The sequence below is a fragment of the Malaclemys terrapin genome, chromosome 1, assembly GCF_027887155.1.
Source record: "Malaclemys terrapin pileata isolate rMalTer1 chromosome 1, rMalTer1.hap1, whole genome shotgun sequence".
NCBI lineage: Eukaryota > Metazoa > Chordata > Testudines > Emydidae > Malaclemys > Malaclemys terrapin.
This window is the reverse complement of record NC_071505.1, coordinates 192,095,814-192,119,984: the sequence shown is the minus strand read 5'-3', so window position 1 is coordinate 192,119,984 and position 24,171 is coordinate 192,095,814. Positions and strand designations below refer to the sequence as shown.

Here is a 24,171-nt window from a genome sequence, read left to right as displayed (position 1 = left end):
TGGAACAGCCTTACTGTCTCTCACTGGGCAAGTAAAAGGTGGCTGCTCTCACTTTACTTGCCAGTACTTCCTTCCACAGAGAAACAGATGGGAAGAGTGACTTTCCCTCCTCCATTCCACAGAAATTTCTATGGAGTGGGGAGGTCACAGGTGGCCTAGCCTGTCCCCTCTTACTGTTCCTTAGAGTTAAGGGTGCTTGATTCAGATCTTTTTACCTCCAGACTAACTGAAGAGGGCCTCTATTTTTTCTTCCTTCCTCTGCTAATCAGCTGTCCTGATGCTTCTTGCTGCTTACCACCTGCTGTGGTCATGAAGTTGTTATTGTGTCTGACCCTTGTTCTTTTATAAAGTGAGGGTCAGGGATATAGCAATGCTTTTACCTTTTTACCTTTTTATGATGGCTGTGAGCTAAATTTATATTGTGTATGAAGTATTGTACAATACTTCAGTGGAAGGTATTATAGACTTGGATAGTACTTTACTCTAATAACGTGCAAAAGGGATGAGGATGATAGAATTTTGTATAGCTTCTACATCTCCTGTATATTAATAGCAAGATTTTTAGTGCCATTTTGGATTTAAAATTAAAAAAAGTATTGAGGCTTGCCTATTCTGGCTCAGTATGAAACATGCTTTTAAAGAGCCTGGTTTTAAGGTTGTTTTATGATACACTATCCTCCTGTTTAGGCACAAAAATGTACCACCTTTACAGGAAATTAAAACCTATGTGGCATCAGTGGATCAGGCATCTCCTTGGCCAAAGACAGCTGCCAAAACCTTGCCCTCGTGTGCCAGCAGTGGACTTTTCCTGCTGCTGGCCGTCTGTGGTGCCAGTGTTCTGGGCTAGAATTGCCATCGCTTTTTCTTGGCTGGCACCAATCTCCCTTGCTGCCACATTGGACGCTGGTTTGTTTTTGTTGGGTTCAGGGGATGATAGGAGAGCCCTCCGGTGGCTAATTTAACACCTTTACATTTGTGTGGCTGTTGAGCAAAAGCACTGTGTAATGTAGTGGATAAAGTATGTGTGTGTGCATGCACGCTTTTTATATTTTAAAGGTATTGAGCTCAAATCCTGTAGCTTTTTATTAATTTTTTCCCCCATCAATGCTATTATAGATGAATTCTTACTCCTTTTCTAAAATAAAAATATAAAAAGGTGATACCTTAACCAAATCCTTCACATGTGGAAATAGCCAAGGTAGGGGGAAAAAAAAAAGTTTAGCCATATGAAGGTGTGATGTCTATAAAAACAGCTACACTAGAAATGGGTCATTCATACCCTCCTCTAAACTACTCCTACTTTTTCCCTGTGCAGTCTTCACTAGCAGTTAAAAATTGCAATAAATATACAGTCTTACACAATTTATGGTAGGCTCAATCAATACTTCTCAAATATAAGGGCACATACTTTATTCACTAGGCAACATGATTTTTGCCTAATATCCATGCAAACCTAAATGTGTTAAACTAGCCATTGGAGGGCTCCCATGTCATTCCTGCAAGCCAGTGGAAACCTATTGAATTACAAGAGGAAAAAGAAATGTATAAAGGGGCTGTAGAGTTTCAACAGGGTTCTCCTAGTTCACCATTTTCCCCTTTCAGGAGAAAGAAACCAGTCACACACCCTTCATTCTCACCATGCCTTGTAAAAGATCTACCCATTTTAATTTACATCATCCATGATGCCACTCTTCCCCCCCCCTCAGTAGTCTAGGTATGTCCCACTCTTCGGGAATTGCTGGTGAGATCTTGATAATATGCTGTTTCTTTTTTAAAACATATTTTAGTAAGCAGTGAAGTAGTTAAACATTGACATTTACTGTCATCATTGGGAACCTGGAAGTGGTGGGTGAAAGTGCTATAAAAATGCAGCACAGCAAATTACATTTTAAAAGAGAGGTTTAAAAGAAAGTTGATTAATAGTGTTACTTTAAATACAGTAACACAGCTGTTTTATTCCTTTGACTTGCAGATGGTGCGGTTTTGGGGCATAGTGTCACGGGTGTCCGTTGCCCCAGCCCAGTAGTCTTAACCTCAGGATAATAGATGTTGAGTAGATTTTTTTCAAGACCTGTGTGCGCCAACTTCCCAGCATTTTTTTTAAACAAGTGGACACTAAATGGATTGGGGATTTTTATTCGTTCCATTTTGCACTTGTTTGTTTAGATTTCCTACACCTGTTTATTCTTAACTGACTTCTGTTAAATTGTAAGCCACTTTACAAAACATGGGGTATAAAAGTAGCCTTATTGAGTTGTACCCATTACAGTTGAAACTCTTTTTTGAACTGAAAAAACTGATTTGGGTGTAGGAATGCCTTTAAGTAGGGATTAAGGTAGAATTTAGAGGGGTCACATGCAAGGTAGACATCTGTATTAGAGCACTAAAGAGGAGATGTGTATCTGGAGATTATAGTTAGTACTTTTTATGTGGTGACTTATAAATGTTTTTTTTTCTTCATTTTGTAATGTTTTTCCTTCAGGGATGAGACTGTTTCAGTGAGGTTTAGTTTAAAAACTAAAACATTTAAGGAAATGGGTAAGTCAGTTTTTTCTCACTAAGTTCCATAAGAATAGAAATATTTCCTTGGGTTATTTTATATCATCATTTCTCAAATGTGGCCGCATGCAGCCACCAGGGGCTTTTCTTGTGGCCACAGCTTCCTGGGCAGTGACTGGGGGTGGGGAAGGGAGGAAGCAATGGCCCCTCCTTCAGGGCCACCAGCAGGTGTTGGGCTCTGTCTCCCTCTGGAGCCACAAACGTCATAGAAGCAGGCAGCTAGTGAGTTCCTCATCTTCCTGGGTGTGGTGAGGCTCTGGCTTCAGGCTTCAGCCCTAGAGTGGCAGGCAGCAGGCTTCAGTCATGGGGCTTCAAGGTCCAGCCCTGGATTCTGGCTGCAGATGCTGGGCTTTGGCTTAAAGTGTATGAAAGAGAAATTGAACAGTGGGCAAAAGGTTTAGAGGAGGGGTTCCCAAACTTGGTTCACTGCTTGTTCAGGGTAAGCTCCTGGCGGGCCGCACGACGCTTTGTTTACCTGAGTATCTGCAGGTACGGCCACTCACAGCTCCGAGTGGCTGCGGTTCGCCGTTCCTGGCCACTGGGAGCTGCAGGAAGCTGAGTTTTGATGAGTGGAGCAATGTCCACGATGATCCTGTTGTATGTGCTTGTGTGACAACAGAAGAAGGGAATGTCTTCCTTACAGAAACAATTGATACATCAGGAAATGCACATACAGCAGAATACTTACAAGAAGTAGCAGTAAAAGCTATAACTAACTGTGGAAAAAAAATTCAAATGTCTAGCACATTGATCACAGACAATGCTTCAAATGTATCCAAGATGAGAAGAAATTAATTACTTAGAAGAGAGTGAAGAGAGTCCCAAGCTAATAATATATGGCAGTGGTTCTCAAACTTTTGTACTGGTGACCCCTTTCATATAGCAAGCCTCTGAGTGTGACCCCCCCCCCCTAAATTAAAAACACTTGTTTATATATTTAACACCATTATAAATGCTGGAGGCAAAGCGGGGTTTGGAGTGGAGACTGACAGCTCATGACCGCCCATGTAATAACCTCGTGACCCCCTGCGGGGTCCCGACCCCCAGTTTGAGAACCCCGATATATGGCTACAGTGCTCATTTGATGCACCTCATAGCCAAAGATTTCAGTGTTCCAGAAATAAATGCTAATTATGTCGAAATTGCAAAATACTTCTGTAACAACCACTTTGCAGCAGCTGCTCAGAAAAATGTGGGAGGAACCAAGCTAACTCTCCCACAAGATGTGTGATGGAACTCAGTGGACTGTTTTGAGCACTATATCAAGAACTGACCTAATCTGATGACAGTTTGTGAAAAAAATTGTGAAAAAACTATGCTGTAAGAAGCTTGGGGCCAGGTATGAAAAATCATTGGTATCCTACTAGAAACTACTCATTTGAAATCCCAGATATGTAAGTAGATTAGGAAATGTCTAGGAAAGCCGCAGTTAGGTTGATCTCTTTTTATTTCTTTATGGCTTGTGGATTCCTGTGTGCTAATCCCAGGTGCTTTTGTTTTGCTGATAACCTTTAAACTGGACCGCAAGAAAACTATTCTTGACGCTTAATCCTTATAAGTGTTTTTTTAAATCTAGCAATAGCCTGAGTTTCCAGATGTATTTTCTTTCTTTTTGTTTTTAATAAAATTTACCTTTTTTTAAGAACAGGATTGGATTTTCGTGTCCTAAGAGGTTTGTGCACATGTTTAATTAGCTGTTGGCAACAGCTGATTTCCTTTGTTTTTCTTTCTCAGCTCTTCCCCAGAGGAGGGGTGAAAGGGCTTGAGGGTATCCCACAGGAAGGAATTCCCAAGTGCGCCTTCCTCAGTTCTCAAAGGGGTTTTGCAATTGGGCGGTGGCAGCATCTACCCATCCAACGTCAGACAAAAGCTGTAACCTTGGGAGTTTAATACATGCCTGGAGTGGGCAGTATTAATTTTTATAATCCTTGCGTGCCCCCACCTTCTGCACTCAAAGTGCCAGAGTGGGGAATCAGCCTTGACAGGTGTGTCTAGAATGCAATATAAAATTACATCTGTTTGTAAGAAATTAAAGCTAAGTATTAGTAACAGTTAATGGGTTACAATATGTAACACATGATAATGGCATATAAAGACTTTATCGCAGGAGTTTGAGAGTCCTACATAAGTGCAACACAAAGATCAGCGCAAAGAAGCACTGCTAAAAACTTTTATGCCACTTCATCATTAGTTGTGCAAAAGCTAAGCATTTGAGAGAGTTTGAAAAACATTATTGGAACTGTTTTCCATCTGTAAAGTCAGGTGCCTTAGTTGTCTTGAAGCTCAATGGGCAGAGTTTAGAGGAGCTACAAAAATCAAAAAATGACACAGTAGCATTTCTGGACCTAAACATGTCATTATTTAAAGCCTGTTGTCTCAGGCCCTTTTGTGGCTAGAAGCTAGTGCTGGGTCCCATTGGGGAAACACATTTTCCTTACTTCATAGAATAAACTCAAAAATTTTTTGCACTACAGGATTTCAAGATAATGGACTTCAAAATCGTGACTTTAATGTATAGAAAAAGCTGTAACTTGCACAGGAAAGAATGGTCCATCCTGAGATTTGAGCAGATGTAAATTTTGGGGAGGAAATTCCATAGCTGGAGGGTGGGAACAGGTCCACTATTTTTTTATTTTTTTTAAATAGACAATGGTGTTTGGAATGTTAGATTAATTCCTTGGGAGAAGAATTAGTGGGAAGTAAGCATGTGTCATAGCGAGACATATATGAATTGTGCTGCAGTTAAGACTCTGGACTGGGACTCAGGAGAATCTGAGTTCAGTTTTAGCTCAGAAAGGTGCTGAGAGGATAACTTAATGTTTGAGACACTGAAATACTGCAGTAATGGGGGCTGCATAAGTACCTAGAGATTGATATCTATCACCTCTATACATACCTAGTTACACAGATCTGTGTGCTTTTAACTTTGCAAACTTTTGCAAAGTGACCCTTTTCTGTTTAGAAAAGATCAGAGGAAGAAAAATGAATACTTAAGCATTTTTACTAGTAAATAGTGTGTGATTTTTCTCAGTGTTAATTCTTCTGTCTCAGGATGGATAGCATGACAGGAGAGTTTGCTGGGACTGAACAAGTAAATACGCTGAATTTAGAATTTGCTCATTTGTATAAATTGGGTTATTATGCTCATTATTTAATGTCTTGGAGAGACATTTGTCCACAAATATCAGATCTGTAGCTCCTTCTTTCCCTAGTGCACCAGAAATGTTTAATGTATAGAGGATTTTAACACTTTGAAAATAGCTTATAAGTTACCATTTTCTTTAATCAGTTCATCAATAGCTTTAACTTCCTTTCCTGCCTTAGCTTCAGTATGTTGCCTACTGGTGTACCTGTGATATAGCTACTTCCATTTTATCTTCTGTTCCTAACTGACTAGTAAATTCCTAGTCCAGTTTAGATTCATAGGTCATAAAATGAGTGGAGAAAAATACAGCAAAAAGACAGTTTGTGTGTGTGTAGGTGACTGACTTTTTGCTCCTTGTACTTGGCCTAGATTTGGAAAAGTCCCAGCATCTTCTTTTCTTTGGCTGTTTAGAAATAGTAGGTGTTTTAAAGAGATGGCAAAACATTTCATATAAACTCCTCTACAATAGCATTAGATAAATCCAAAACGTTTTACAAATGTGGAGTTGCTGTTTCAGGATATCTTAAGGACCTATGTGGTCCCAATCACCCATCCCCTTAACTTTGTCTTCAGTATAATTTATTTCACACTTCTAAGGCTCTGTAATAAAAGGAAAAGAGCTGAGCATCTAGGAGGCTCTGGGATAAGTGTGTGCTTATACTTTATACTTCTTGTGTCCTGTTTGAAAAAATTAATTCACAAATCTATACAAACAGTGTCATTAGCTGTGACAACAGAGCAGACTAGTCAGTGCCTTCTGTACACTGAGAATACTGAGTTCTCTTAATACTTTTATAAGGACTTTGCTAGCTTCTTTGTTAATCTGTTTTAGTTAGTTCCTTAGTTACCCTGGCCAGTTCAAATAAGGCCCTACCCAGATTGGATTTAGCAAAATTTAGGTCCAAACTTATCAGTAGTCACAGCCTCTTCTGCCAGCATTCTACCGAGGAATCACTGTTCACCATTATGGAAATGCTTTTTACTAAGTTGTTGCAACATTCCCAGTAAAGTTTGTCATAACTCTGGGTCATATGACCTGTAGCATAGAAGCCTAAGTGGTTAGCATGCTAAATCACCCACTCAGTGTGGGAGTATCCATGTGTTTTAGATTGGCTCCATACTTGAGTGGATGAGGCAAAGAATGTCTGCACAGAGTCACCAACAAACTTGTTGTAGGAAAGGGGTTGGACTCAGAGGCCAGGAAGCTGCAGAGGGGGTGGGGTTGCAGTTCAAGGAAGTGACAAGCAACCAGCCAGACCAGGGCAGCTCCTAGGGAGGGGAAGCCTAGAAAATGTAGGCTAGTTTTTCCATACTCATCTAGGAGTGACCCTTTTGATATAAAAAGAACAACAACGAGGAGTCCTTGTGGCACCTTAGAGACTAACAAATTTATTTGGGCATAAGCGTTTGTGGGCTAGAACCCACTTCATCAGATGCATGGAGTGGAAAATACAGGAGCAGGTATAAATACATGAAAAGATTTGAGTTGCCTTACCAAGTGTGAGGTCAGTCTAACGAGACAATTCAGTTAACAGCAGGATACCAAGAGAGGAAAAATAACTTTTGAAGTGGTAATGAGAGTGGCCCATTTCAGACAGTTGACAAGAAGGTGTGAGTAACAGTAGGGGGAAATTAGTATTGGGGAATTTTAGGTTTAGGTTTTGTAATGACCCAACCACTCCCAGTCTTTATTCAGGCGTAATCTAATGGTGTCCAGTTTGCAAATTGTGAGTATCAACAGAGGGAAAATTATTTTTTGTAGTGATCAGGCCTTGTTAGCACTGACTCCTCTCTTCCCCCCCCCCCCCCCCCCCCCCCAAACTCGGTAAGGCAACTCCCATCTTTTCATGTGCTGTGTATTTATACCTACCTACTGTATTTTCCACTCCATGCATCTGATGAAGTGGGTTATAGCCCACGATAGCTTATGCCCAAATAAATTTGTTAGTCTTTAAGGTGCCACAAGGACTCCTCATTGTTTTTGCTGATACAGACTAACACGGCTACCCCTCTGAAACCTTTTGATATAGACGTTCTCAGAAGAAAGTTTGTGTGCATTAATGTGCAGTTGTGCATATTTCTCTCATTTTCCTCTCCACAGGAAAATCATATTTCTTTTCTGAAATGGCTTGAAAAAAAAGTAGATGTTGAAGGATTAATAAAGTCCAGCAAGATGACCCTTAAATTTGTCTCATCTTACAAGCCGGAGATGGAAATAACACAATCTCTCATACCAGTTGTCACTGTGGGAGGCTTCTCATCTGAACACTTCAGCCTGCAGACATATCAACACAATCTGCAAACAAAGAAGCTTGGGAAGATTGTTCTGTTTGCTGAAGTCACATCAACAACAATGAATCTTCTTGATGGGTAAGGTGCTGGTGTAGACCATCTCCGATAAACATTTTGAATTGTGATTCACATATAATGAAATACACTAACCATACAATGTTCAGCATGAAATTGAAAACTTTTCTCTTTGACTTAGCTTTTGCTCAATAACCTCTATATACACACAAGCTATTTCTCCTTTTGATTGAGAAGTAAGAAGGAAAGAGACGGATTGTTTATTTGTAAATACTTAGGAAATGCTCGATTCTATGGTAATAGAGGCCTTACAAGTATTTAGATGCCTTTGAGAAGGAAAACTTAGTGCACCAATTACTTTCTTGATAATAGGACTTAACCATTGTTTCTCCTGTTTCAAAATGTTAATATTTGTAATGTTTTGTGAAGGCATTACATAAGCAGATATAGAAGACTCAGGATTTTTCTAAACCTTGTTGATAAAATAAAAAACAAGTTTTCTTCTTTAAAAAGTCATTTATTTCTTTGTAATATTATATAATTTTTTACATTCTGTTTAATACTCTTTTAGGTGATACGAATATTTCACTATCAAATTTTTTTTTGTTTCCAAACATTCATTCGAGTTTAAAAATACTTTTGAGCAACACATAAATGACTTTGGTAACACCTATGCAGGATGTCTGTTGAGGAAAATAGTTCATTGAGATTTAAAACAAGATTAGAAAAGTAAATGAATAACAATAAATCCTAGATTTCAGAGTAGCAGCCGTGTTAGTCTGTATCCGCAATAAATCCTAGAGTTACTCTAGCTACGCTACCATTTACAAGGTCTAGAATTGTAATATTTCATAGCACAAACTAATCAGTTGGTTGAAAAACTCCCTCCTCCACCCCATTGTGGTGATGTGGAACAGTTGGCCAGATATGCAATCAGTTAAGTCATCTTAAGGGGGAGGGATAGCTCAGTGGTTTGAGCATTGGCCTGCTAAACCCAGGGTTGTGAGTTCAATTCCTGAGGGGGCCATTTAGGGAACTGGGGTAAAAATCTTTCTGGGGATTGGTCTTGCTTTGAGCAGGGGGTTGGACTAGATGACCTCCTGAGGTCCCTTCCAACCCTGATATTCTATGATGTTACTGTGTTCACAGTTCATTAGTTAATCAGCAAGAAGAGCTGTTGCTCTTTAGCTATAGAGCCCAAACTATAGGTCTTTATATAAACTGAATTTAGAGTATATTTTCTTGGTAAGGGAATAGGTGGATTTGGTTTAAAAAAACAAAACAAAACAAACAAACAAACAAAAAAAACCACCGTATTTTAACAAGAATGAGTCTGCATTAGAATCATATTATAGTAGTTTAAATTTTATGCTTAAATAGCTGGTTGACAGTCTTTTCTGTGGAATTTAATAGTAATAGATCAAGGGATTTTTTTAACCCATGAATTTAATACATTTTCCCTGAAATATACTTTAATCTGATTCATAAATAGGATTTACAAAGTTTCTTAATTTATCCAGAAATCCAGAATAAACTAGAAAAACCTCAAAAGCAAGTTTTGAAAATTTGAAGGCTTTAACACTGTTCAGCTAAATTATTTTAATTAAACTATTAATTATATTAACTAATTTAATTTAATAATGTAATTAAACAATTCCTTATTAAGATGGAGACAAAACCCGTTCATTTTTCTCACTAAGTGTGAAAGATATTGCTATTGAATATTGTTTTTTCCTTTTTTGTTTTTGGCATGCTAATTAAAAGTTAGCTTAAGTCTGAAGACTCATAGACTCATAGACTTTAAGGTCAGAAGGGACCAGTATGATCATCTAGTCTGACCTCCCGCATGATGCAGGCCACAAAAGCTGACCCACCCCCTTTCCCTTGACTCAGCTGTTGAAGTCCCCAAATCCTGTGATTTAAGGACTTCAAGTCGCAGAGAATCCTCCAGCTAGCGACCCCTGCCCCATGCTGCGGAGGAAGGCGAAAAACCTCCAGGGCCTCTGCCAATCTACCCTGGAAGAAAATTCCTTCCCGATCCCAAATATGGCAATCAGTAGAACCCCGAGTATGCAGGCAAGATTCTCCAGCCAGACCCTCATTGACCATTGATACTATTTACCAGCGATGGCACGCTGTTGATTAATTGACTAAAATCACGTTACCCCATCAAACCATTCCCTCCATAAACTTATCAAGCTTAATCTTAAAGCCAGAGAGGTCTTTCGCCCCCACTGTTTCCCTCGGAAGGCTGTTCCAAAATTTCACCCCTCTGATGGTTAGAAACCTTCGTCTAATTTCAAGCCTAAACTTCCCCACCGCCAGTTTATATCCATTCGTTCTCGTGTCCACATTAGTACTGAGCTGAAATAATTCTTCTCCCTCCCTGGTATTTATCCCTCTGATATATGTAAAGAGAGCAATCATATCCCCCCTCAGCCTTCTTTTGGTTAGGGTAAACAAACCGAGCTCCTCGAGTCTCCTTTCATATGACAGGTTTTCCATTCCTCTGATCATCCTAGTGGCCCTTCTCTGTACCCGTTCCAGTTTGAGTTCTTCCCTTTTAAACATGGGAGACCAGAACTGCACACAGTACTCCAAATGAGGTCTCACCAGTGCCTTGTATAACGGAACCAGCACCTCCTTATCCCTACTAGATATACCTCGCCTAATGCATCCCAAGACCGCATTGGCTTTTTTCACCGCCATGTCACATTGCCGACTCATAGTCATCGTGCGGTCAACCAGGACTCCGTGGTCTTTCTCTTCCTCCGTTACTTCCAACCGATGCGTCCCTAGCTTATAACTAAAATTCTTGTTAGTCATCCCTAAATGCATCACCTTACACTTTTCACTATTAAATTTCATCCTATTTCTGTTACTCCAATTTACAAGGTCATCCAAGTCTCCCTGCAGAATATCCCGATCCTTCTCCGAATTGGCAATACCTCCCAACTTTGTGTCATCCGCAAACTTTATCAGCCCACTCCTACATTTGGTTCCGAGGTCAGTAATAAATAGATTAAATAAAATGGGACCCAAAACCGAACCTTGAGGAACTCCACTGGTGACCTCCCTCCAACCTGACAGTTCACCTTTCAGTATGACCTGCTGCAGTCTCCCCTTTAACCAGTTCCTTATCCACCTCTGGATTTTCATATCGATCCCCATCTTTTCCAATTTAACCAATAATTCCTCATGCGGTACCGTATCAAACGCTTTACTGAAATCGAGGTATATTAGGTCCACCGCATTTCCCTTATCTAAAAAGTCTGTTACTTTCTCAGAGAAAGGAGATCAGGTTGGTTTGGCACGAACTGCCTTTCGTAAAACCATGTTGTAATTTGTCGCAATTGCCATTGATCTCAAAGTCCTTAACTACTTTCTCCTTCAAAATTTTTTCCAGGACCTTGCACACTACAGATGTTAAACTGACAGGCCTGTAGTTACCCGGGTCACTTTTTTCCCCTTTCTTGAAAATAGGAACCACATTAGCTATTCTCCAGTCCAACGGTACCACCCCCGAGTTTATAGATTCATTAAAAATTATCGCTAACGGGCTTGCAATTTCTCGCGTCAGTTCCTTCAATATTCTCGGATGAAGATCATCTGGTCCGCCCGATTTAGTCCCGTTAAGGTGTTCAAGTTTGGCTTCTACCTCGGATACGGTAATGTCAATCCCCCCTCCTTTATTCCCCTCTGTCACGCTGCCACTATTCCTAAGCCTTTCATTAGCCTCATTAAAGACCGATGCAAAATATTCGTTTAGATATTGTGCCATCCCTAGATTATCCTTTATCTCCATTCCATCTACAGTCTTCAGCGGTCCCACTTCTTCTTTCTTTGTTTTCTTCCTACTTATATGGCTATAAAACCTCTTACTATTGGTTTTAATTCCCCTCGCAAGATCCAACTCTACACGGTTTTTAGCCTTTCTCACTCCATCTCTACATGCTCTGACCTCAATAAGGTAGGTTTCCTTACTGATCCCTCCCCTCTTCCACTCTTTGTACGCTTTCTGTTTTTTCTTAATCACCCCTTTGAGACGCTCGCTCATCCAGCTTGGTCTAAATCTCTTTCCTACTAACCGTTTTCCCTTTCTCAGGATACAGGCCTCCGACAGCTCCTGCAACTTCAACTTAAAATAATCCCAGGCGCCATCCGCCTTTAGATCCATAAATATGTTAGCCCAATCCACTTCCCTTACCAGTCCCCTTAATTTATTAAAATTAGCCTTTTTGAAATTGTAAACCCTAGTCTCTGATTTAATTCTGTTAATCTTTCCATTTAGTTTAAATCGAATTAGCTCATGATCACTCGAGCCAAGGTTGTCCCCTACAACCATTTCCTCAACGAGGTCCTCACTACTCACCAAAACCAAATCTAAAATGGCCCTCGTCGGTTCAGCTACTACTTGATGAAGGAATTCATCAGCTAGCACGTCTAGAAACATCTGAGCCCTATTATTGTTACTAGCATTTGTTCCCCAATCTATATCCGGGAAGTTAGTCTCCCATGATTACACAGTTCCTATTAGTATTTACTTACCTAAAAACATTAAATAGTTCTCTGTCCATATCCAGGGTAGATCCCGGCGGTCTATAGCACACCCCAAGCACTATCCCAGGGGAGGCTCTAGTAGTTCTTTTACCTAGTGTGAGTATTGTCCAGACAGACTCTGTCTTATCCATTCCATCAGTTATTATTTCTTTACAGTTTACCTCATTATTGACATACAATGCTACCCCTCACCTTTACCTTTGTTCCTATCGTTCCTAAACAGCACATACCCTTCCATACCTGTACTCCAGTCATGACTACCGTTCCACCAGGTTTCGGTTATTCCTACGATATCTGGTTTCATTTCTCGGACCAGGAGCTCCAATTCCTCCATTTTGTTACCTAGGCTTCTCGCGAAGAGGAAGAATAACTTTTTATTTTGGCCCCAGTCTTGCAACTGGATCTGTTTGCGGGAGCCCATGCCCCTGGGTGTATCCCCATGGATTTCATTGGCAATTCACAGAGACACAGGCGTCCATTCTTATGGATCTTATGCCGGATTTGGTCTTCATTTTTTAGTGTGGGATAGTACCTTTTATTGTATAACTTTAAAAAACTCACTGCAGGTGAAATAGCTACTCAAACCTGTTGAGATGAAATCAGAATCATCGTTGTGTCTGAATAAACTAAAGACGTGATACGTCAGTTAATAATTAGGGATCACATCATGGTAGGGGTCTACGGTAGACCACCAAATCAGGAAGAGAAGGTGGATGAGTCATTTATAGAACAAATTACAGAAATATCCAGAACACAAGACATGGTACTAATACAGGACTTGAACTACCCAGACACCTGTAAGATGGGAAAACACAAAATTTCCAGTAAGTTCTTGGACTGTGTTGGGCAAAACTTATTTGTTTCAGAAAGTGGAAGAAATAACCTGGGGGACAGCCATTGTAAACTTGATTCTGACCAACAGGGAGGAATTGGTTGTGAATCTGAAGGTGGAAGGCAAGTTGAGTGAAAGTGATCATGAAGTGATAGATATAATGATTCTAAAGAAAGGAAGGAGTGAAAGCAGCAGAATAAGGACAGTGGATTTGAAAAAGCAGGCTTTAACAAATTCAGAGAACTGGTGGGTAAGGTCTAATGGGAAGATAATGTAAGAGATAAAGGTATACAGGAGAGCTGGCACTTTCTCATGGAGAAAGTATTGAAGGTGCAACTGCAAGCTCTCCTGATGTGAAGGAAATATAGGAAGAATAGAAAGAGGCCTTTGTGGCTTCATCAGGAGCTCTTTAATGATCTGAAAATGAAAAAGGAATCCCACAAAAAGTGAAAACATGGAAGAATAGCTGAGAAGTACAAAAGACTTTCACAAGCCTGTAGGGATAAGGCTAAGGTACAAAATAAGTTACACCTAGCAAGATGCATAAAAGACAGTAAGAAAGAGGTTCTTTAAATACATTAGGAGCAAGAGAAAGACAAACGAAAGTGTAAGTACTCTACTTAACAGGGAAGGAGAGCTAATAACTGGTGACCTCAAGAAGGCTGACGTGTTTAATGCCTATTTTGCTTCAGAGGGTCCTGTGGCACCTTTAAGACTAACAGAAAGGTGCCACAGGACCCTCTGTTGCTTTTTACAGATTCAGACTAACACCGCTACCCCTCTGATATTTTGCTTCAGTCTTCACTAAAAAGGTTAGTGGTGACCACGTACTCAACACAATTAATATTAACAACATGGGGGGAGGAATGCAAGCCAAAATAGTGAAAGAAGAGGTTAAAAAATATTTAAATAAGTTAGATGTATTCAAGTTGACAGGGCCTGAGGAAATTCATCCTAAGGTACTGAAGGAACTAGCTGAAGCAATCTCTGAACTGTTCTCAGTTATCTTTGAGAACTCATGGAGGACAGGTGAGGCCCTTCTCATGGGGAAGGGCAAATATAGTACCTGTCTTTAAACATTAAAACAAAAAAAACCCAGGGAATTATAGCCTAACTTTGATACATAGAAAGATACTGGAGCAAATTATTAAACAATCAGTTTGCAAGGTGATAATAGGGTTATAAGAATAGCCAAAATGAATTTGTAAAGAACAAATCTTGCCAAACCAATCTAATTTCCTTCTTTAACAAGATTACTGGCCTACTGGATAGGGGAGAAGTAATAGACCAGATATGTCTTGATATTAGTAAGGCTTTTGATATAGTCTCACATAACATTTTCATAAATAAACTAGGGAAATGCAGTCTAGATGAATTTACTGTAATTTGGGTGCATAACTTGTCGAAAGACTATACTGAAAGAGTTGTAGTCAGTGGTTTGATTTCAAACTAGGAGGGCATGTCTGGTGAGGTCCCACCTCAGTCAGTCCTGGGTCTAGTACTTTCAGTATTTTCATTAATGACTTAATTAATGAAGTGGAGAATATGCTTATATAATTTGCAGATGACGGCAAGCTGGGAGGGGCTGCAAGTACTTTGAAAGACAGAATTAGAATTCAAAATGACTGTGACAAATTGGAAAATTAGTCTGAATTCAGAAAGATGAAATTCAATAAAGACAAATGCAAAGTACCTTGCTTAGGAAGGAAAAATCAAATGCACAGCTACAAAATAGGGAATAACTGGTGATAGTACTGCTGCTGAAAAGGATCTGAGGGATTATAATGGATCACAAATTGAATGAGAGTCACATTGTTATGTGATGCAGTGATAGAAGAAGGCTAATATAATTCTGGGGTGTATTAAAAAGAGTGTCGTGTGTAAGACACAGGAAGTAATTGTCCTGCTTTATTTGGCACTAGTGAGGCATCAGCTGGAGTGCTGTATCTAATTCTGGGCACCACACTTTAGGAAAGATATGGACAAATTGGAAAGAGTCCAGAGGAAAGCAGCAAAAGTGATAAAAGGTTTAGCAAATCTGCCCTATGAAGAGAGGTTAAAAAAAACTAGGTGTGTTTAGTCTTGGGAAAAGAAGACTGAGAGGGGACCTGATAAGTCATCAAATATGGTAAATGCTATTATAATGAGGACAGAGCTGGGCTTAATCTGCATCAAGGGACATTTAGGTTAGATATTGGGAAAAACTTTCTAACTGTAAGGGTAGGTAAGCTCTGGAATAGGCTTCCAAGGGAAGTTTTTAAGAACACCTGTCAGGTACGGTGTAGGTAGAGTCCTGCCTCAGTGTAGGGGTCTGGACATGATGACTTTTCGAGGTCCCTTCCAGTCCTATATTTCTGTGATTCTATATATTTGCACTGACATTTGTTTCAGATGATGCAATGACGATAAGAATATCTTCACTTTTGAATGTTAGGTGTTGTATTGCTCAAACTACTGTTGGGATTTCATTAGATATCACATCAAGTAGGATCAGATCTGGTCGGTATTTAAGATCTTCAAGAAAAAGATCAAGGTGCTGCAGGAAGTGGTGTTGGCATTCCATAAATCAGGGGTTCTCAAACTGAGGGTCGGGACCCCTTAGGGGGTCGTGAGGTTATTACATGGGAGGTTGCGAGCTGTCAGACTCCACCCTAAACCCCACTTTGCATCCAGCATTTATAATGGTGTTAAATATATAAAAAAGTGTTTTTAATTTATAAGGTGGGTTGCACTCTGAGTTTTGCTATGTGAAAGGGGTCACTAGTACAAAAGTTTGAGAACTATTGCAATAAATGTAACTTTTCCTTCTGGTTCCAAACTTAGCCCCTGATCCTGCAGACCCCGGGGCACTTGAGTTAGTTAACCCACATTTGTCTTTGGTCATATCAGCTCAGCACGATGATGGAACTGAATGAAGTCTTTCCACCGCTTTCTGTTTTGTATCAGTGACACGCTGTCTGGAGTGGCTGAGTGCCTGTCAGGGCAGATTGTCAAAAACAGTCAGACACCCCAAACTAGTGCTATGTTCTACAATTAGATTTCACCAATCCAGTAACAAATGTGAACTCCTGGATCACTATAACAGTCATACCCTGGAGTCACAGACAGTCCCCTTAGGCCAAGGATTGGCAACCTTTGGCACGTGGCCTGCCAGGGTAAGCCCCCTGGCGGGCCGGGCCGATTTGTTTACCTGCCGCGTCTGTAGGTTTGGTCGATCGCAGCTCCCAGTGGCCACGGTTTGCCGCTCCGGGCCAATGGGGGTGGCGGGAAGCGGCAGCCTGCACAGCTTCCCACAGCCCCCTATGGCCTGGGAAGGCAAACGGCGGTCAGTGGGAGCCGGGATCGGCTGAACCTGCGGATGTGGCAGGTAAACAAATCGGCCCGGCCTGCCAGGGGGCTTACCCTGGAGGGCCGTGTGCCGAAGGTTGCCAATCCTGCCTTAGATTCTCAATCTATCTTGGCACCCAGGCAAGCTGGACTTTATTTTAAATGATCATTTACGCTGAAAATCACTAAATATTCAGGTTGCTTCCAGTCCCAAGAGACCAGTCACTTACCCCAGATCAATTGGCACCCTAAATCTTGCATTAAAGACAATGCCTGTAGCCAATCCTGTAATGAACTATTTAAAGGTATATTAACTAAGAGAAAAGTGTGTTTATATACAGGTTAAAGCAAGCAAATGAGTTTGTCTAAATCCTAAAAGTGACAGAGTTTTTAGATCTGTCAATTCAAAATGTCTTTCAGGGCAGACCCAGGAGTTAACCCCCAGGGATCTCTGCCTCAGCTGCTCTGCTGTAGCACTTTGATGAAGATGCTCTAAATCGATGGTAAAGAGCACTCCTGTTGGCATAATTACTCCATTTCCATGAGAGGCCTTAGCTATCTCAGTGGGAGAAGCTCTCCTGCTGATATAGCGTTACCTACACCAGAGGTGGGGGTATGTTAAGGTTGATATATAACTACATCGCTCGGGGTGTGTGTTTTTCACACCTGTGAGTGACGTGGTTATACTGAAGTAAGTGTCCAGTCTAGATCTGGCCTTAGTTTAATGTCTTTTGCCCTGTGAGAGTTCAGACAGGAAAGAGATGACAGATTTTTCTTGTGATCCTGTTTTATCTTTTACATTTGGCCTTCCAGTCCATGAGATGAGCTCTCTTGCACGTAGCATTTCCAAGGTGTGATAGGGCCGTCACCAATTCTTTGTACTTTGATGTTTCTTCATGGCCCATTTAATCTTGATTGGCCTCCTTAATAGGTGCAGGGGACAATTCCCATGCCTGGATTCACATGTTCAGAGCAAACGTTTTCAAAGTTATAAAGTAAAACTTATATTTTTCCTTATAGCATGGCATACAGGCATTATAAGTGAGATTAATGCATGCAGCTACTTACAAGCATTGCATAGTCTAAACAATAAATATATATTATTGTAAGACTAATGCCAATTCTGAACAAAACGAACGTACAGGTGAGCTGGTTTGATTTCCAGCTATGAGTTTGTCAGTTCTTTGCTAACACCTGCAGGCTTGGCCAGAGCTGGCACTTGGTTTACCAGCATCACAACCAGCTTCATGGATTTGTTCATCTTTAAATCTTTTTGTTCTGTGCCACCGTGTCTATCCTTTGTCTTCCCCTGTTTCTAGTTTCTTTCACTGTGGTATGTATCATCATGTAAGGTATCCTTCCCATGTTCATTCTTGACATGTCCATGCAGTTGTCTTTCTTGACTCTTCTGAAACAATGTTATTTCTTACCCTAGTCATTTTCCTATTAATTCATTTTTTATTTTCTGCAGTCTTGAAATTCTCAGTGTTCCCCTCAGTCAGTTCATTTCTGCAGACAGTATCTTACATTTGTTGGCTTTACTCATATTCCCAACGTTCTGACCCAGACAGTAGTATTGGTGGGACATCTTTAACTCATACATTGGTTGTTGCTTCCAGATCTAACAGTTTTCTGAATGCAGGAATGTCTAGTCCAAGTCTTACTTTTATGTCATTTTCACAATTCCCATTCTTCTATGCTAGTCCTCCATTTTTTCCCACTTGTTCTAGATCTTTATCTCTGAATTTGAACTTTACTTCTTCCTCTTGTTTTCCAGTTGCCATTGTTTTGTCTTCTTGTTGCCGATGTTCAGTCTATTCAGCGAATATATGGCATCCCCATGAAATTGATCAAGCGAAATAGTAAATATGAAGAGCAAATTGATGAGTGCAGTGAGAGTAGACAAGAAGCTGGTGGAATGGTTCAGAAGGACCGTAGGATGTACACTATCATAAGATTTGTTTAACATAGTGTGTCTTGCTTTCTTTTGTTCTCGTATGCAGATGTTAGCACTTGATGTCTAGGTTTTGTAACCAGAAGATGGCCTCTCTATCAAGGGCGGCTAGGTGTTGTAGATTGCCCTCCAGATATCAGGTTGGGGACAGTCTTCCACCTTATGAGTTGTTGTCTGCAGTGCTGGGAGGAAACCAGCACAGCCTGGTGCATGGTTGTGGCAACTCTGGTCGAGCCAGAGAATAGCCCGTTGAGCCTGTGATCAAGTGGCCAAGACAGCAGGTGTACGATGGACTCCTGACTTTACTTAATGAGTTAGACTCTTTCCCACTGATGCTTCCAGTCCGTAAGGATATATCTTTCAGCTCTCTAGCAATGCTAGTCATTCGTGCATGGAAATGGGCCAGTAGCCCTCTTTTCCAAGAGTTCGTGAGCTGCTGTAACGAAGGGGTCTTGAGCCATCAGGTGGGGCATTGCACCCCGGACCAAAGGAGTAGAATTCTTCCCTTAAATACAAGCAGACCTTTGAGTTGGTACTGGAAGCAGTAATGGAATGGTTGTAGCACTGAGATATGAAACAAGACAAGTCATGTTATTTGCGAGGGCAGTGAATAACCTTAGATTTGCGGGCAATCCTGAACTCATAGCATTGATCAAGGAGGATTTAAGAGAATAACTGATGAGGGAGATTGGGAAAACAGAAAGTTTGACCCACATGAGTAGAGCCAATTTAATCAACTACTCATATGCTTAAGTGTTTACAGGACTGGATCTAAGACTTTTCTTAGCAATGATGCTATTTGAAGTGTTGGCTTTCAGATGAGATGTAAAACAGAAGTCCTCATCATTAAATAGCCTTTTGTTGGAGAAGGGTATCCTGGCCAATTCTAGTATGGGCAATTAAATTCTGCCTACTGGAAGCCTCCTCTTTAATTAGCTAAAGTATAAGTTTTGAAGAGTGTGGCTGATATTATTGTAGCTGCATTGTTGTGGTGGGCGATATATTCCTTATACAATTGCAGCTTGCAATTCAGTGAAGCGCTTTGAGGCTTTAAAAGCTAGCCATTCATAAACGAAATGTCTATTCAAGAACTAATCTGGTGTCTTTCATTGAAAACATAATCGAAATAAATCAAGTGTATATTGTACTTAGCACAGATTCCCAGTCAGTCATTATGAAGTCAGTAGAACATGTAGTGTGTTACTTTGTTTTAGCCATCAGTCCTAAGTTTAAAAAAAAAAAAAAAAAACAACTTCCTGGAAGCAGGTTTTATTGGAGGTCCAGGCCAAAGGGAAATCTCAGAAAAAAGGATCTCCTTGCTTGCACTAAAAAAAAAAAAAAAAGTAGCTATTGAAGACCCTGATAATGCTAAGAGTTCCATTAAAAATAGTGTGTGTTTCAGATAAGGCTTGCTTAAACAGACAAGTTTTATAACTGCAGATATTGGTTTTTGGCACTTTCAAGAAACTTTATTTGATGAAAGCTCTTGATTTTTTTTTTGGTCATTACCTAACGAATTCTTTGCACAAGTACTGCAACTTTCTTTCATTTCAATAATTATACTTCTACATAATACTGTTTGTGGCCTGAGTTCTTTAGCGGTGCAACAAATGCAGAAAAGTGTCTACCCTTAGAATAAATGTTTCAAACTCTAGAAATGATAGCTCTTAAAATTTGCTAAATCTAAGTCAACTGAAAAGGTGATATAGAAGTCACTCAAAAGGCATTAAACTATGGTGAATTAGTAAATATGGCAAATTGTTAATATAATGTTGATCATAAGTATGCCATTTAAGTTTCAGAATGTAAGATGATTTGAGGTTTTCCTTTACCTTTTCCACAAGTTGAACCTTAGTCTAGTCTTCACTCCCCCGAACCTACATATCCACCAAAAATTAAGACATAGAAGGGGAAAGTAGGCTGGAACTAATTTAATGGCTGAGTGACCTCACAGTAGAGAAACAGCCGGAGCCTAATAGAGGTCTTTGTCTACATTTCCACCCTGACTGGTAACGTGCCAGTCAAAAGTCAAGCAAAAGAAACAGGTGGAAACTATTAGACCTGTCATAAAGTTTGAAAAATTGATTCTGGAGTTTAAGTGAATAGATTGAACTTGACAGTGTTGTCCTAAAGATTCTAAGGGAAAATTCTGTAGTTTAATTTGAAATCCCTTGATTATTCATTAGCTCTCCAGATGGCTTGTATTGATGTTTTACATATATTAATATACACACTGTATTATCGTTGGCATAAAATTAAATGTACTATAGTAACCCACAAAGTGTGCATACACCTTTTAAGTACCTTAAATTGAAGGGTATTAGACTAATTGTAAAATAAAGATTTGTTTAGATATTTAGACTGATCAGTAATGCTTTTATGATTTTACATTAGATGTTACTGTCACTGAATCCTTTGAAAATATTATTTAAATTCTTACTAATTTTTTCATTATTTGTTAAATTAAAATTTATAATGATCATCAGTACGGCAATTTAACTCCCATTCCAGAGTTTTTGTCTGTCAGTCAAGAAGATCTTTCACCAAGTCACCTGAATAGGTTACCCTTTCCAGTACCAGGCCCCCCTAGCATGTGTGGGATTGTATGATTTAGCATAGGCTCATTATTTTTAAGGATGCAGCTGGAATAGTGATACAAGTAATTCACTGTAGGGACATATTTGTTAGGCCTGGAGCACTCACAAAATTGATAAAGAAATATTTCTAGCACACTTTTGTTAACTGGAGTAGTTTGTTAAAAAAAAATGTTAGAATATTAATTAGGCATATGTGATGAACTTCTGGTTTTATTCTTTAAAATTTTATAGTTGATATCAGTAATGTTTTATATTGTAGAAGGGTTGGTTTTCATGTGTATAAGTGCAACATATTCTCTATATTAAATGCCTAAAGATCTGTGTATGTGTGTATCTATAGCACTAATAAAAATGCTATTGTAGGACATACTCCACCCTATATAATGGGAAGAATGAGCTTAAAACACTCAGTATGATGCAGTAGCTGTGGACAGGACACATGACTTTATTCACACAGCTGGATAGTGAATTTTAGTGTAGGAGCAGAGAGGACTAAATTGTTCTCATATACCTGATAAATAGGGATATTTAATTAAAATGACAAGTCAAAATAAACAGTGCTCAATGGTTTAAAAAGCCTGGGGGGGTGGGAGGGAGGGAATCCTCTGCATTGCTGGGATCTCATTTGAGGTTTTCTTCTAATGCCCTTTTAGGTTCATATAGCATGAAGTTCACCAAATTGTGACTTCTCTTGTGCTTCTGATTTTGAGAGGTGATGATTAGGACTGGAAATTAGTTTTAAAGCTCTGTTGCAGTTATTTTATTTAAAGAGAATCAACAACGAAAGGTGTATACAATGATGTGTTGCTGACACTTCTGGGATACTGATAGTGAAGGGAAACTGAAACAGCAGTTCAAAAGAACAGATAATTTTTAGGTTGGGAGAGAAATAGTGATCTACGAATACATGGAGACCTCGAGACCTCTTTCTGTCTGCCCTCTATTATGCCTTAAGCCTCACCTCCTTTAAATCCTGGCCTAAAACATACTTATTCCCAAAAGCCTGTACTATTGCCTTCCCCGCATAGATAACTCAAAACTTGAAAAGAAGGTAAAATAAAATTGTGGAACTAAGGTGACCTATGCAAGACTATGCCAAACAAGTGCACTGTTTTTGTCACATCCTGTCCCTTGTGTTCTCACTGTGGTTCTATCTACATAGGCAAAAAAGTGTCTCTTTCAATAGTTATCTTAACTTGACTAAAAACCTCCTTTAACACTCAGGTAGACATAGTTTGCTATGTTTTAGATCATTAGAGCTGTCATGTTGTAGCCTAAACTCAGCTGGGATTTAAAAAGCACCTTTGTCTATGTAGACAAGGCATTCCATAAATAGTTCCACTGTTCTGCTACCTTCCCCTCATAGATATCTTGCAGGACCTAGGCCCTTAGACTGTAAACTCCACAAACCCAACTTTGTCTTCTACCCTGTCTGTAGGGGGCCTAGCTCTTTGATAGTGATAACCGTCATGAAGGTGACAGTGTGTGGGGGTTCTTGTTTAGGGGGTCAGACAAGGCTAGCTAACTCTGACTGTTTTTTAAATTACCTGGGACAGATTCCTTTAGTCAAATTTAAATCTCTTGGATTAGCAGTACATAGACTGAATTGAAACTACATCATCTGTTTTAGAATTCTAGTTAGTACTAAAATGTACCCAAATTCTCTATCTCATTCCTGCTTGTAACTGTGGTCTTCCACAGTTACATGCTTCTGCATGATAAAGGACTCAGTCACTTCGCAGTTCCAAGCTCTGCATTTTTTATGCATTGCACATTCATCATTTTCACAGACTTGTCTTTTCTCCCCCTCCATAAATGTTCAAGTTAGTGAGCAGGAAAATGATGTCATGGCTGGCAAAAGGGATAACTTTTACTTTATCTGTGCTGAAAATGTGCATTTTTACTGGCTATTGTCCCTAAACCTCCAATTTATTCTTAGTATTCTCTTTAGAGTTCTTAATAAAATGTTAATTGAAGTGCAACTAGAGGAAAATCTGATATATGCAAAAAAATAATGGAAAGAGGGAGAAAGGTCCCTGGATAATTGCTGGCCCATGATTATATTTTAGAGTTACAGGGCAAGGTTACCACATAAGAAAGAAATGTGTGTAAACAGAATGGACATTGCAGTTGGAATACCATATGCACAAACAGAAACCTTTTCTAGAGGTACATCGTTTTAAAAACTACTGATTACTAAAACCCTAGCAAGTTTTAATATTCTTGAATAAACTCTACAAATAATTTAACTGACATGTAGGGTATGAATGTATAACTTGATTATTGAGACAAGAATCCAACAGAAGTTGGTCCAATAAAAGACACTACTTCACCCATCTTGTCTCTCCTCGTACCCTGGGACCAACAAGACTACAGCTTTACTGCAAATAACCTGATTATTGTAAAACACTAGCATTACATATTTATTGGAGGGGGTGGGCAGCACCTTTTGAAGATTTTTAAACCACCAATTCACATCCAGCCACCTTCCTCATTGTTCGGGTCATCATTTTACTTCAGTTTTATAATTTTACATGCAAGGTTTGTATTTTTATTATTTGCAGGTCTTTTATCTCAGAAAAATGTGTGTTTTCTTCTGTTGAATACTTCCCTTTCCTGGATTCAGGACAGCTGCTTCCATGTTCTCGCTCCTGAAGGATTTTCTAATTTTGCACCCACTTTGGGTAATACGGATTAGATCAGGGAACAGAAGAAGTCTGTTTCCATTTGACAGGTCCTCCTGCTGTTATCAGACAAGCCTCAACAGTAGCCTATTTGTCCCTTATTGGTTAAGACAGATCTAAAGGTACAGTATCTCCTGATTTTTTTGCTCATTGGTACTCCAGGGCATCATTTGACATTAGAAAGGGCTTTCCTCCATATTGATGAT

General features: G+C 39.7%; 1 protein-coding gene across 1 annotated transcript in view; it reads left to right on the top strand.

Moving 5' to 3' along the window:
* Positions 1-24,171, top strand: part of HLCS (holocarboxylase synthetase) — a 206,696-nt gene that overhangs the window by 57,528 nt on the left and 124,997 nt on the right. The window contains exon 6 of the mRNA XM_054048908.1: positions 7,806-8,074. Within this exon, the coding sequence (XP_053904883.1) occupies positions 7,806-8,074 (269 nt within the window). The remainder of the gene's footprint in view (positions 1-7,805; positions 8,075-24,171) is intronic.